A 15,923-nucleotide genomic window follows, 5' to 3' on the forward strand; every position below is an offset into this window, starting at 1 on the left:
TGCTAAATTGCCCGTAGGTGTGCATGGTGTGTGAGTGAATGGTGTGTGAGTGTGCCCTGCGATGGGCTGGCCCCCCATCCTGGGTTGTTCCCTGCCTCGTGCCCATTGCTTCTGGGATAGGCTCCGGACCCCCCGCGACCCAATAGGATAAGCGGTTTGGAAAACGGATGGATGTTCAGTTATATATACCAGTCCCCTGTTCGATAAAATCACGGGTCTTTTTCCATTATTATCGTGCAGCAGCATTAATAAGCATAATTTCCAGAACATTACAATGACTTCAAACAATGTACAGTTATTGGACAAATTTGTGACATTTCAGAATAAACATGAAGCAACTAACAGAAGACAAAGAGCTGGTGCTCAAATTACAGTGCACCCATCACCAAAACAATTTAATATGCAAAGGCAGAAACTCATAAATGATCACGGCATATGGCAGAGACAAAACACACTGGAAAATTGGGGCAATGATTCCAAATCTCACTGACAGGAATAGGTGGACACTGAATTGTCACTGAGGACTATAAATCACGACCTCAAATATTAGTAGAGAACTGCATCATCATCTCAGTCACCCTTTGTTAAGTCAAAATATATATTATGAGCATCACAAAGCTGGAATTTGCAGCTGGGCTGTCATTCGGGGACTGCTTGTATTCAAGGGCAGTGCACAGCAAGGTATAACCTTGTGCAAGGAGAACAAAAGCTGGACTGCTGAGTAGCAGAAAATACGGTCTGATGAGTCGTGTTTCATTTTCGTAAAACCAGACTGTCTTCCTCCAAACACAAGCCCAAGGACAGCTTCAATGAACAATGTCTGCTGATATGAACAAGCAGGGAGTCATTAGGTCCAGCATCAGCTCGGCACGGCCGTCTACCAGCCACTTTACAGAACTATGCGCAGCCTATGGATCTGCTGCCATTTCCTCAGGATATTCTCATACGATAATATGCCCTCATACAGTACATACTATGAAATGCGGTGTGAAGGATTCCTACGTCCTTCATTCCAAAAATAACTGGAGGCATCTTTTCAAAGGATGGTCCGACATCTCACTACATTCTGTTTGGATGGCAGCATTCCAAGGATAGAATCTGAATCTTAAGGCATTAGAAGGTGCTTAATATCGATAGAAGCTTTGTCTGCTGCTGTATAAGTGAGTCTACCAACAGACTGACACGTGGATCAAAAGGTTAAGCACTTTGTGACGATACCATCTCTTGCATTCGTGGTATTTCAATACCTGAATGCTACAAAGATACAAGCGACGGTTACTGTATGGACAAAAGTGAGTGGTTAGTGCCACAATGGGAGACCTGCACATACACACCTCACAGAAAGACAGATTCACTGTAGTGTTGTACCTTTTAATCCATAATTACCTTTAGTATATAACACAAACTATTTTACAGGTAGTGCAGCTTGGGAAAATTTGAGAACATCAACTACAACTGGAAGCTTTAAAAAAAAAAAAAAGCTAAAGCAGCAGTGTACATCGCAAATAAAATTCAGAAACAAAAGGGGGGAAAATGTACAAATAAAATTTACAAGATTCATAACAATGAGCATCGTCGCTCATATATACAAAAATCTGCAGAAAGCTGGAATGGTCTTAACTGGCTTGTATTTTGGATTCTTGCGATGTTCCCATCAAGGAGACTGGATCACAGCATTGGACAGATGTCCCTCATGGCCCTTTCTGACCATTAGAAAGTCTTAGCTTTTTAAGACTTGTTCCTTTTTCACTTAGCAAAAAAAGAACATTAAAAATAAATAAAATTGAAGGTGTCTGGCTTTAGACGTAGAAAAGTCGTACCCTGGAAGTGCTTACAAGGAGCTCGTCGTCGTAGAACTTTGTTTCTATCACAACGTTACCACTGAGGGGGAGTGGAAAAACGATGGCACAATTACTAACCTCTTAGCAAGCAGTGCGTAGGCTTTGGTATCAGATTACTGCTACATTATTATAACACATCATAATACCGAGTCTTCCTCTCGAAATACTTCTTCTAAGCAATTAAGTTTTCAACTTCCAACTGGTTTCCGGAAATTGGAAATAAAGTTAAAGGCAATTTCGGGAAATCTGGAGCTAGCAGTTGACTTCATTTTTACTAAGCGTCAGTCAGAGAAGATTAGCAGGAACAGGGGCGGGACACTTACGTTAAAACATTCGCAGGCATCATCTGTGACTCTGGCGCGGCTTCTATTAGAGACTGCCACGTGTTTGTGGAGTTGGGAATGACAAAGCCAAACTCAAAGAACCACTCTGTAGGACAGGAGGGAGAAAAAGCAAAGCCATGTCTGCAGACATCCCACATTAATCTCAGACTGGATACAACACAAACGCTCTGCCGCTTTTGCAGGCGAAAATCACCTGGCAATGTTCAAACAGTGTGTGCCTTGACAAATCTGGTACACTGTGTGCCAAAACACCACAGAACTGAACTGCATCAAAGGAGGACAGCCTACCTTCTAGACACTGGCCTTTAAATAAAACCTTTTGTTCCAGACGGAACTTTTCCAGCTTTTCTGATGAAGAGAAATTCAGCTCTCGGGACACGGCTTTGCACTTTAAAATCTTTTTGGGAACACGAGCTGAAAGCACAAAAATATGCGAAAAAAACAGCATTTACATCAGCAACCTTTACAGGAGACACACATAGTAACGCTAACACATTAAATTCCTATACACTGGACCTTAATGTATCCATGACTTTATAGCAGGCGATATGATTAAGGGCTTTCTGTAGCACCTTTGAGAAAGTTCATCCTGAATTGTGGCAATACACGCAGCTTTATAAATAGGTAAATTGTACCTCTTCTTATAACTAAAAAGTGGCCAACATTTGCAAAGACCCTTGTGCAGGTATGACGCACCATGATAATCGTAACCAGCAATAATTCAGCAGCAACATCATTTTCAATTCACAGACACAAAGGCCTTTGAGATATTCTGCCTGAGACTCCTCGTGTCACCACCTCACTTTCAGGCTTAGACTGATGACAATGACAGCAAGTGCCTCATGTCTGAAAGCGTGCCAAAGCAGGAAATCATTTAAATGACATGAAACAATCTCTGCTGCCAGAGAGGATGGGGGGGGGGGGGGAGATCTAGTGGCTCGGCTCTCTTCAAAACCCTCCAGTCTCACTGGGAGAATCCTTAAAGAAATCACTCTCCTGCAACGTCTTTAAAATCTTTTTAAAAAATTGCTTGGATTTTTTTTTTTTTATTTTATTTTTAAAGTGTTCTATAGCAGCAGAGGTGCCAGACAGTGTCATCACCTTCGTGCTCCACCCCCGGGAGAGAGAGGTCCTCCGTCCCCTGCCAAAGAACCTTCCCGGTCTCTGCGTCTCTTAGGTTCATCCAGTTCCTGTTGAGGAGACTTAAGGAAGCTGGGAATTTTGAGGCAATTGCGGGAGGGAATGAAACACTGAGTTAAGGTGCCCGTATACGCGACATAAAATTGCCGGAATTTCAGCAACACGACGCTGTATGAGAGGCGATCACCTTCTCAGCAAACTGCCCGAGCAGGTGCCCCAAGGCGAACTTTTCCATGTGTCTGATCGTTCTGATGAACGTGACACCACAGGGCTGGTCAGCAGGACTAATTATACAGAAATCAGCCTGCCTGGCACTCCACTGCACTTTAAATAATGTAAACTAACATGTGTACTTCTGCATTTCTGTTAATAGTAAATTTTGTAACCGTGTAATGTTTGCTGTGGAGTGTGTGTGTTTCACTAGCGTGCAGCCGTGAGCGTCGTGTAAACTGTTGGCTTCCCTGCTAGCAGACCAATGGTGTAGAGAGAGCAGTTTCCATTTTAAAAAAGCTCTCATCTCCTTTATTAAAATGACTCACGTACTCACCACAATGCGTTTACGTGAGCTCTGTCCGCATCAAAAATATTCTGTTCCATCCAGGGTTGTGGTGTGACACAGAACGAATAAGGTGACTGTCATTTTAACTACACGACAGATTGTTCCTGCCAACGTGTTCGATTTAGGTTAGTCTGGATATTGTTTGAAGTATAAGGCCAGCTTTACGCGCTACCCCATCTAGCAGGAACAATGCCGACACAGTACCGGGGAAGGTTCACCCATGGCCGAGATCCCCAGGTATGAAACTAGCCCGGAATATCGGGCGCTAAAGGAGACGGTTCAGTCAAACTCCATGCTGAAGATCAGGAAAGTCTCAGACCTGCCAATGACCTTGACACGTCCAGAAAAGAAAATGACATGCTGAAGGAGACCACCACACACAGCAGCGGCTGGCCTGGGAAACAGAACCAACCAAAGCACTGAAACGAAAAAGAAAGAATTTGGCATGAAATTAATTTTCCCAAGAAAAAGCCAAGTCAAGAATCGCAGCAACAAGCCAAACCCAGAAACACAGGCAGTAAAACACTCCCTAACTCCCACTCAGACAAGGATGAAGAGCGTGCAGATCGAGCTGCGGCGTCACACAAGCTGTCATCGCTTGTTAATGGTGGTGGCTTAATTTTGGCAAAGTGGCAGCTAGTTAAGGGGACGGGTGCGTATAGCAGTATGACCGGGACCTGACTGACTCCAGCAGTCCTGCCACAAGAAGCGAGGAGAGCTCTTCTGCTCGGATCGGGCAAAGCGGGGCCTGACGCCGGAGAGACACTCAGCGTCACCCGCAGCTGAAGTGGGCGCCCCAGGGCACTGCTGCAGGAAAGTGAGTGTCAGCACTCAGCAGGCTTAACAGGACCCCCCCACCTTCTGTTTCTGAGCATCGTCCCTTTGCTGCTGACATAATCGATGGCTGGGAATTCTTACAGATCCATTTATTTCATTTATGCATTAGTGTCTGAAATTTCCTGTTGTCTGTATTATTCTTGTACTCGTGCAATTTCCGTTCTAAGCTCTGCTGAGGCTCCAGCATCTCCCACTTTGGATTAATAATGCGTATTTGTATGTATGTATAGAGTCTACTCTGGGATGAGTACAAAGACCCGAACGTAAATGATGCATGCATTTTCCCAATATAAAGAGTGCATGTGGAGCCTTGTCAGTGATGAATGGAATACTGTGTCGCTCTTGTGCCAAGGCCAACTCTGGCTAGTTACAGGTCATTCACTGGGTGTTTAGCCAGGGTGCACTTATGCTTAGTTGGCCTTCTGGCAGCTGCATGCTGCAGGCCCTGCTTGTACGTTACTTTGGACAAAAGCATCTGCTAAATAAACAAATGTAAATGTGATGCATTTATGAAGTGTGCAAGTGTGTGTATATCTCCAGGCAAAAGCAACATCACATTATCCGACCAAGACAAAACACTGTCTTGTAAAAATGGTGGACAAACAACTTTGCATCCCATAAGTCTAATGCACATCACTGCATTTCACTGAAATTGCCAGTTTAAGACAAAAATGAATAGCACATAATTAACTAAAACCCTAAGCAGTGAATGCAGTTCCAGTGGTACATTCTGCACCCTGAATTTTCATGAGGTTTGCAAACTCAATGAATTGAGAAATATGAGCAATTATAGTGAAGGTGTCCAGCAAGATGCCAGAGCGACTCATGGGGGGGGGGGGGGTAAGATCAGAAGAATCTAAATCTGTCACAGCTTCTGCCAGATGAAGGCAATAAATGACATTTTGTTTAATTATACGGGATAACATTTGCTTTCAAGTGCCACTGCCCTAGTAAATATGATTTAAGTCTCACACTAAAAATCTGTATGGAAAATTCCTTAGAACTAATTATACCCATTACAGTGAATCAACTGAAATAATCAGCACCACAAACAAGAAGTCTCTTTCATCAAGTAATCAACATCTTTGACTATTGGGAAAAAGGAGTAAGTTTTAAAGTTTAAAAAAACGTTTAAAAAGGCATTTCACATGGTGTATATGATGCCCCATTAAGACTCAAACTGGTCCATATCCAGGACTCTGTGTAGCTGGTAGAACTAGACTCACAGCCTTAATACGACGGCCTGAGCCTGCGATATAGAGACCACGCCTTCTGGAAGCGTGACACACGCAATTACCTTAATCAGAGGAACCAATCCATTCTGCACGAGGTATACTTCCGACGATCACCTTAAAAAATATGTCTGGCAGGAGACTCGCTAATGCAACTTCCTGCAGACTAATTACCTACATAACCGCCTCATTTCTCATTAAGATTAGCACAAAGCAAATGACAGCCAGTAAAATCGGGGGTGGGGGGCATTTAAATAAAGACACCCGCTACTGTTGCAGCAGATTACTGGAATATTACTCAAGTGCTCTAAAAATAGCAGCAGAAACCTCATATTGAAGCAGTGGCACACACATATATGGATAACGGAGCTAAATTATTTGGCAAATATACCAAAGGGTTGCAAGCCAGCACACTAACAAGCACATTCTCCAGTCAAAGGGTGCGGCAGTGAACGTCACTGCGTTTAATACTGTCGCTTCAGATGATTTCTTAAACGCATTGATTCACTTGTACCGGTCCAATTGACACAATCATTTAAATTCAATTTTAACGTGCCTTTTGAAATTAGCAGCGACAGATGTGTGGAGTGAGACCTGCCGGGGGCCACGGTAGTGGCGAGGCGGGGGCTGCCGTGGGGAGAGGGCCCTTCCAGCACCGGGCACGCTCTCTCCTGTAATTAGTCCACAGAGCAGAGTGTCCGTCATCAGCACCACGCCTGGAAAATCACTCTTAAAAGTAACCATCTGGAAATCTAGAGCAGCCCGTTCCGAAAGGTCATCATGCTAATATGTCAATTAAAGGAAAATTTATGTAGCTCAGTACTGCTACCAGAATTAGGCTAGAACATACAGTCATGGCAGCAGGGATGACACCTGTGACTGGCATTTGTAGTAAGTGTTTATGTACATGGATAAGGAACAGATGCACCGGGGTTACAGCTATAGAACTCGCTTTCTCTTATTTAAACCATTTTTGATTCTATTTTTCCATTCTGAAGTAAATGTCGCACTGCATTGTGTCGAAACTGTCAGATTGTCAAAACATAATTCACGCTCCTGTTTATATTCTGTTTATCACTGTTTTCTTACACTATGACCAACAAGGTCTTAATTTCATCACAGCGTGTGACCCATAGATCATACAGCTGAAGATGACAGGGTAGATTCTTGGACCCGAGTTGTAAAAGGCAGACACACAATGTATACAAATGTATATAAACCGATCATCTCCATTGTAGCATTACAGTACGCACATTTGTACTTTCTTCATAAACCTCAGAGTGAAATCCAAAGAGTTCTAAGCTAGGCGTGGCTTTGGAACGAGAACAATCCACCATCAGCGGCTGACTGAAACCACCCTTTTGCAGCCGGAAACGTTCCGGAAGGCCATAGAAAACCTCGCCGCACGCAGTGGCTCCTCACGGGGTCTCCGGTTTCACTTCTGAGTGTCTGTTCTCTGGCTCCCGTTTCTAAGGGACAGGAGAAGGGCGAAGGAGACCTGTGTCATCAAGGGAAGGCGCTGAGAACAGCACACTCTCCCCAAAGGCCCAGAATGCACACAGGCACAGAGAATGTGCTCCAGGGGAGCTGAGATGCCGCCTCTGACTGCTGCAGACGACCCTCTGCGCAACTCACACTGTCCTTATTCAGAAAGTTATTTAACATTCCTCAAGCCAACCGCATGCATTGCGGGTTTTGCCGTCGTACATGTTTGCAGTGATAGCAGTCGCTTGCAGTTTCACACGGAGTGAAGTTCAAGGAATATCAAGACAGGGAACAGTACATTTAAACAGTACCAAGAGATCTCAAAGAGAAGATAAAATTTCTGCGCTTAACTAAGAAGGTCATTAAAGCTCTACAATCAACAGGGAACTGTAATTTTCTGCAAATGATCTTGAACTTGCCAATTAGCCTAGCACACAGCACTGCTGAGACCTTGTTTCCAGGTGATAAGGACAATAATGACTTGCTCTGGTTCAGGATTACATTGCTAGATCTGGAACATTTGGTGCGGGGGGGGGGGGGGGGGGGGGGGGGTGGTACTGCAAATACACAGATGCTCCTCTGCATATGATGCGCTCGTCTTCCAATGAACCGATCATATGTTGAAAATATTGCAAGTCGAATATGAACAGTACATTGTATGTTACCATGAGATGGTTACGGTCGCAATCGCGACAGAGACTGGAACCATGGCTGCGAAGATGCTGCATCAGCCGGCATATTGGGAGCCTGGGAACAGATCGAAGCTCAAAGTTTGATGACTACTGAATGTACAGCGCTATCACACCACCGTAAAGCAGGATTTTCGGAAAAGCGTGGAGCATCTGTAGTGAATTTTCACTGCAGTGTCCCTGAAGACGCATGGGCTGGTATAATGACTGAGAAACAAACGCAGCCTTGTCTGAAGGAAGCTGATAGTCGTCAAACAGAAATTCCACACAAGATTCATCACAAAATTACACGAGCAAAACAATAATAGCTGTCATAAATACAGCAGTGCTCCAGTATCTGTGAGTGCTACATTAGGAGACCTACCACTTATAGCCGAAACCACGAAAAACAGGGAACCAGCCATAGACCTCATGTAGCATGATTTTCATTGACTTACTTATGGCAATTCATAAATCACTCAGAGTAAGACATTACCAACATCAAATACAGTATTAATATAATTCTGACGTTTCAGCCTAATTCTATTATACCAAGGGTTGAAAGAGCAATGAAAATCATGCTTTTTATACCCCTCAAAGGACAAAGGAACAAAAAGAAGACATAGGTATTCACTTCACAATTCACAGATAACTGAAACCAGGGGGTCTACTGTATTGTATATTCAAAGAAAACAAAAAAGTATATAAAAAATTAAAACACAAAAAAAATGGTATATAGTACACAAAAAGTATAACCTAGAAAGTAAATTCTGTACGTGAACTAACCCATGAATCATACGCATGAATAGAATTATATTCATTCTATACCAGAGGAAGGCAACCCTGATCCAGGAGTGCCGGGATCCAGCAGGTTTTCCATCCTACCTGCTCTCTGATGAACCACACCTGATCTCAGGCAGATAGTAACTCATCAGGTAGGGTGAAAAACCTGCTGGATCCCAGCACTCCTGGATCAGCATTTCGTACCCCGTTCTGTACTATGACCATCTGAATTTTACTTACTTGATACTGTGCCACAACAATGATGCTAAAATATTCTCAGTTTCTGAGTGGGAAACCAAGTCAATTCTGCTCTGTAACCTTTCAAATAAATCAAACATCCAAAGTCCACCAATCTGGAATAGTTTTATTATTCCATTCAATCAGAATTTGGATAAATTCAGTTTAATACCCAAAAAAGATGTCCAATGGGATTTATCAACGGTGCAATTTCCACACAATCTTACAGCAGCACTTAGATAATGAACATTACGTGCTACCCCTGTAATACCAATTTTTAAATGCACTGAAGAACCTGCCAGCCAAACATCCGTGGCAGGCAGCATGCTGCACCGACCAGACCAGACTATGGCAGGGCAGCAAATCCCTGTCCTTGCAACCCAAGGATTTAAGGAATTACAAGCCTAAAAAGTCAGCTTGCACTCCGTAAGGAAGGTCACCAGCACAAGCTGAAATAGGTGGGAAGCACCAGCCGTATTATCATCATTCAAAACGCATTTAGGAAAGTTCCTCGAGGCTTCATGGGGAAAAAACCAGGAACAATCATGCCGGAATTGTTTCCATTTGTTGTACTGCATCTATTTTAAGAACGACAGACCCCATAATGTAAACTGCAGCATTATGGAAAGCTGCATATTTCTTTGGACAACAAGTTTTCAATTTACAGCGCCAGATCTAGAGATCAGAACTATAATTTAAGCACACCACCATAACTACCATCAGGGAAAAAAACAGCAAAGTACTCATGTAATATGTTTTAGTTCAACAATTTCCAGTTCCACAAAATAATCCTACGTCTGCAGTTTGCTCGCTAGCGAACTGTCAACCCGGCGAACTTCCCAGACCTGCTGCTACTAATCTTAGTAGTTTGCATGAAAGTTGGTTAGTCTGCCATGCGGAAATGCATAAAGCGATTACTGGCCATACATATAAGAAATGCATTTCATTATCCATGGTGTCAAATATCAGATGCAATGCTGGTACACATACCGACAGCAACCAAGTTCTATGACTCCAAGTTAACCGGCCAGTGATATCTGACAGCACCGTATTCCACATTCAACCCGCACTGAGCACTGCTGATGCACACAAGCTGTATAGCTAGCGGCAGGCTAACCGGCTACACTCACAATAAAAAACAAATCGGCGAAATGCGTAATACACTTTAAGTCGGGCATGATAGAGCAGCCTGCGCAGTTCAGTAACAGCACCGCAGCTGAAGCGCTCGGCACGGGGAAGGATACAGTTTAAACCCTTTGAGAATCTCCTTGGCTCTGTCTTCGTTTGAAGACATACTTTCGCAAATTTCCAGCTTTCGCTAACAAAAAACTAAATAATTACAGCTACACAAAGAATTCAGGAAAAAGGACGAAACATAAACAACATAAAAGAAAAGCACATCGATGTAGCGCTAATCTTAAAAGCGATACCCTCGTTGATCCCTTAATCAATCCACCCTAAATAGATTCCTAAAAGATTGACAACTAATTCGACCGGATAGCTAACGAGGCCGAAACGAAATCAGCCAATGAGAGCGGAGGGGCGGGTATCATGGGAGGGGCTTATTTCAGCAGAGGTGGGTCAACCCCAAGCAACCTGACGTCCCTTAGATACGGCTGTATGGCAACGTGTAGGGGACAAACTTCATATCAGCATTTCTGCACCATAAGTAATCAGAACGGATTTCCCAGTATTGAAAGCCATAAAATGTACCAAATATTTACTCGCGTTTAGCATGCAAAAAGACATTTAGTTGGAAATTATTATATACATGTGAACATTTACACATTATTCTGAAAAGTTAGTGCTGATGAAGACTCACAATATATTAAGACCCATCCATCCATCTTCTATTTGCTTATTCTGGACTGTGTCTCTGGGCGATTGGGGGCTGATCCCAGGCAGAAGAGGGCACACTGCAGGGTTACACCCTGGAAGTAATTTCAACTCATCACAAAGCACACCCATGCACTCTGAAATCATTTTCGAGATGTCAGTTAACATAACAGCATATCTTTGGACTGTGGCAGGAAACTGCAGTATTGAGAGGAATCCCCTGTGACATGGAGGGAAGATGCAAGCTCCACACAAACAGAGCAGAGGCAGGGCTCAAACCCCTGTGGAGGTGTGAGGTAACAGTGTTACTCACCGAACCACCACATCACACTGAGCTAAAATTATGAAACCTATATCTATTAAATAGACTATCAGTTAACATAAGAAAAGATCCTGAACTCATTGCCCTCCTCAGAGCTAATGTGCATAAAGACAATCACTCAGCAATACTTGACACTAGATATTCCTCCAGAATTAAGTCATTTTTATTCCATAAAGATGGATGATATTGATCAATCTGCCTGGCTGTTAAATTCAGCAAATATAAAATTCTTCTGTAAATAACAAAAATCTTCACATCAAAACTATCTGTTATTTCAACAAAATTTCCATATAAAATTTCTTTTTTTAGGATTGATACTGATGCACTCATTTCTTTTCCCAGATATATTCATTTACTTTTGTAAACAGTGATGGCTTGAATAATGCATACAATCACATTTTAAAGACTACTTTGATACAATAAACATCTCAAGATGTTTCTATGAAACCTGGCAGTCCTTTTTGTATCATTGTGGAGTAACACGTCTTAATATGTATCATCATCTTGTCATTTGAGCCAGAATAATTTCAGTTAAATTTAGACACTGGTTTATAATACTATCATGACTGAAAATAGATCTGTCAGTGTCTGACTGTTCCAAATTATACCAGCCAACAAAGTCTAATGGTCTTTCTGGCTTTCAACAAAGCACAGCACACTGCCTTGCTGTCAATACAGATACGTTTCTGTCATCATGCAGTTGAACATATAAGTGAATTTAAATTTTTATCCTCCAAGCCACAATAGTAATCTGTTTGTTCACTGGCAATATTCACAGTTTACAATATTTATTAAGTATCTTCCAAAATCGTTGTGTTCGGTCAAGCAAGACCAGGACAGGGAATTCCAGGCAACCAGGTTTATTCCGGGCCAAACAGGGATGGGTCAGAAGCTGTTCCTGGTTTCTAGCCAGAAGCCGTCTGCACAACATACTAGAAGACGAGAGGTGATCCAGTGTCATAGTTGTTAAGGGAGGAGCCGAGGGTCGAGGACCCGGGGATCAGTCAGGAGACACGGACGAACGAAGAGGGGGATTCCATGAGGAGCTTAACGGGGGGAGGGACGGAGTGGAAAGATGGCAGGCAGGAGGCGCGGGAAGTTTGGGAAGGGCCAGACGGACGGAACGTAACTGTGGGACGAACAAAGAGTTAAAGCATTAAGAAGTAGCATGTCAACAATACCTCACACCGCACTGCGACCAGTGCGAGGCTTAAGCGGGGAGTTCTACTGATTAGTGCTAAGAGGAGTCAGCTGTGGCTGCTGCCTCCGTGAGGTGGGTGTGACACACTGCTCCAGTTGAGGGTCAGAGTAGAGCAGTAGATCAGCACCCCATCCTCAGAATATATCCTCAGGCAAACGGTACTGAGAGGGGCTCTCCCTCCAGCATGTGCTTGGCAGAATGTCCGGAGGTGACATTTTGTCAGGGTGGCAAGAATTCCAAATTTCTAGCTACCCCTGCCCGCACCACTGGCAACAAAACAGCCGTAAAGCATCTATGAACCACCATCATATTTTACTGTGGGCACAAGGTTTTGTGGGCCATACATTTTGTGGTGCCAACCGACCATGCCGATGGTGGGTAGAACCAAAGACCTCTAGTATGGCCATAATACACAATTACATCCATCCATCCATTTTCCAAACCGCTTATCCTACTGGGTCGCTGGGGGTCCGGAGCCTATCCCGGAAGCAATGGGCACGAGGCAGGGAACAACCCAGGATGGGGGGCCAGCCCATCGCAGGGCACACTCACACACCATTCACTCACACATGCACACCTATGGGCAATTTAGCAAGTCCAATTAGCCTCAGCATGTCTTTGGACTGTGGGGGGAAACCGGAGTACCCGGAGGAAACCCCACGACGACATGGGGAGAACATGCAAACTCCACACACATGTGACCCAGGCGGAGACTCAAACCCGGGTCCCAGAGATGTGAGGCAACAGTGTTAACCACTGCACCACCATGCTGCCCTACACAATTGCAATTGTAGTTTTAATTGCAATTTGTGGGTCATTCAGTAAAGCATTCTTTCCAAAGTGTTTGTCGACATGGGGCTGATGTCAGACAGCTGACGCTGAAACTCGATAACCCAGAAGATTCTGCTACACCGTGTGGTTCTTAGTCTTAGATTCCTAAGATTCCCACTGATGATCCCCCTAGAAGTTTACTATCCCAGTTTTGACTAAGTTCACTAGGATATAGATCCACATTAGATCCCAACTATTAATGTGTGAGTTTGCAAGCAACTTCGAAACAACACTAATAATTAAGATATATGTCAAATGGTGACTGAAGGGTGACACATTTAACGGTGTATGGCTCTGTGAGCTAAGCCTCTGTGACTTTTGACCAGAAGGTCGCCGGTTTGAGCCCGGCCTCGGTACAGCTGTGGCTCCTATAGCAAGGCCCTTAACCCCCCAGCTCCCAGAGTGCTGCTGTGGGAGGCTGCCTTTCACAGCCAGCTTGCTCTCACCCACAGAGAGCAAGCTGGGGGAGGCAAAAAGGGAATTTCCCCATGGGGATCAATCAATAAATTACACAAAACATCTTGACTACCCCCATGTGTATTGATAATTTATGCGAACCTAAAGATACACAAACCAAGTTAACTTGTATTCTTTATTCTGTCTGTAAAGTAATTTAACTGGAAGGTACCTGCAAAAAGATACATCACAAGTATGTAATAGCCAGGTTTTACCATCTGGGGGCAGCACACCATCACTGAATGTCCACGCAAATTTTGATTAAGATTCTGAGACAATATGGCCAAGTGTGCAGTCTGGGATGGAGTCCAGGTGCCCCTATGACCCTGTGCTGCCCCCAGGTTGGGACATGAATGGATGGATGGATGAAAAAAAAGCCAACCTGCCAAAAGGTTTCAGCTTACAATGTATTATACATGAGCTCTCTTGACAACAGAAGGCAAAAGAAAGTTGCTGGGCTCCTCAATAAAACATTAAGGAAATGTAATTTCCAAACTCTGCCTGGACCTGCACTTTTTTTGTATTGAATCTGGAGTTTTGTAGATACTTAACAGTTATTTATATCTACTGATTCTATAATATTTAACGCTAAGAAAAGAGTCATACGAACATAAGAACATAAGAACAAATGAAGCTCGTTTGGTGGAGTCTTCAAAGAAATGCAAAGTGTTTTCACTCATGACATAAATTAAACAAATTTTAGTATTTATTATATTTTGAGTTTTCTATATGATTATTGCTATATTTGCATATAAAAATATCAGAAATTTCTTGCATTGTGCTCTATAACATAAATATATATTATATATTTATATGTGTAGCTTTGTCTGTATTCTCTAAGCTGATGCCGGCTTGCTATATCAATCTATATGCACTGTCCCCTTTATTAGGTGCCCCTTTGTAGTACCAGGTAGGACCCAGTTTCTTCTCCAGAACCACTGCGAGTCCGAATAAGTTGCACATTTGAAGCTGCCTTTCTGCACACGACTGCTATGCCCAGATGTATCTTTCCAGTGGCTTTAACGTCTGGCTATTTTTCTCTGACCTCCCCATTAACGAGTTTTCAGTAACATAATCGCCACTGCATGTTTTCTACTTATTGCACCATCCTCTGCACACTTTTGACACTGCAGTGTGTGAAAATCCCTGCTGATGGATGTTTCTGGCATGCTGGAGTAACGTATCCGGCAGCCAACCGTCATACCGAATATCCCTCGGATCATGTATCTTAGCTGTTCTGGTGCTTATTCCTAAAGCCAAAGTAAATGATTCTCTTGATGATGTCTGCGTGCTGTAAGTATTCAGTGGAAGCCACACAATTCGCTGTTTAGATAAGCAGGCTATTTGCGTAAATAAGCTGATGTACCTAATTAAATGGCCACAAATTGTATTTGTTTAAAAAATCTTCCTGTATGTATTCATATAATCATATATCTCTCATTTTAGTTGGTGCTGCTTCACAGAAGCATTCCTAGAAATGTAGCTGTCCATCCATCCATCCATCCATCCATCTTCAAATTGCTTTTCCTGGTGCACACAAAAACCTACAAAGAATCACACAATTTCAACTCCTTATAAATACTTTTATTTTTTAATAGATTTTTTCCCCAGTCTTGCAAACGATTGACGTGAACATTGTACACAATGGTAAAAAAAATACACTTTTGTTTGTAGCGGCGGGTCTCCACCAGGTCCTTTTGAAAAGGCTCAAAATCAATAGGAATGGCAGAGTGTAGCCTATTGACGAATAAAGGCTTCAGGATTCTAAGAACGCATCTCTGTGAGTCAAAGAAAGCAGAAACGTTAGCCATTCATTCATGCCATTCACGTGTTCCCTTTATTTATTTATCCTTCATTCATGTTATATTTCTCGAAAGCTATTCTTAATTTGCCCCAGCGCCATTGGATACACATTGAGTTAAATGTCTCCTGTTGAGATAACTTAACCTCTGTATTGCATAGAAAATATCTCCATTCGTTTGTAGGTCATGTTTTTACCTACCTGTAATTTAATCTGCCGAGCCTGCCCAGCTATACTTGGTACTGAACCGTCCACCAGCACTATTTTAAAATTAAAATTAAATTGATGGCAGTGATTGATTAATGAAACTTCTTTCTCAGGGGTAATTAATGTGACTAACAACATGTCGA

General features: G+C 43.0%; 1 protein-coding gene across 1 annotated transcript; it reads right to left on the minus strand.

Moving 5' to 3' along the window:
* Positions 1 to 1,357: 1,357 nt before the first annotated feature.
* LOC125709182 (retinal rod rhodopsin-sensitive cGMP 3',5'-cyclic phosphodiesterase subunit delta) lies at positions 1,358 to 10,596 on the minus strand. The gene is made up of 5 exons (XM_048977366.1): positions 10,371 to 10,596; positions 3,287 to 3,375; positions 2,474 to 2,599; positions 2,165 to 2,270; positions 1,358 to 1,881 (listed from the first exon to the last, which is right to left on the minus strand). The coding sequence occupies exons 1-5, from the start codon at positions 10,418 to 10,420 to the stop codon at positions 1,800 to 1,802; spliced, it is 453 nt and encodes a 150-aa protein (XP_048833323.1). The 5' UTR covers positions 10,421 to 10,596; the 3' UTR covers positions 1,358 to 1,799.
* Positions 10,597 to 15,923: the final 5,327 nt, after the last annotated feature.

Source organism: Brienomyrus brachyistius, chromosome 15, assembly GCF_023856365.1.
Source record: "Brienomyrus brachyistius isolate T26 chromosome 15, BBRACH_0.4, whole genome shotgun sequence".
NCBI lineage: Eukaryota > Metazoa > Chordata > Actinopteri > Osteoglossiformes > Mormyridae > Brienomyrus > Brienomyrus brachyistius.

Bases quoted from the DNA above. Each gene is read 5' to 3' on its own strand.
- LOC125709182 (XM_048977366.1), bottom strand. From the start codon at position 10,420: ATGTCTTCAAACGAAGACAGAGCCAAGGAGATTCTCAAAGGGTTTAAA. The intron at 2,271-2,473 runs GTAGGCTGTCCT...CCTGTCCTACAG, and splicing joins TAAAGGCCAGTGTCTAGAAG to AGTGGTTCTTTGAGTTTGGC. The intron at 1,882-2,164 runs GTAAGTGTCCCG...ACTCCCCCTCAG, and splicing joins ATGCCTGCGAATGTTTTAAC to TGGTAACGTTGTGATAGAAA.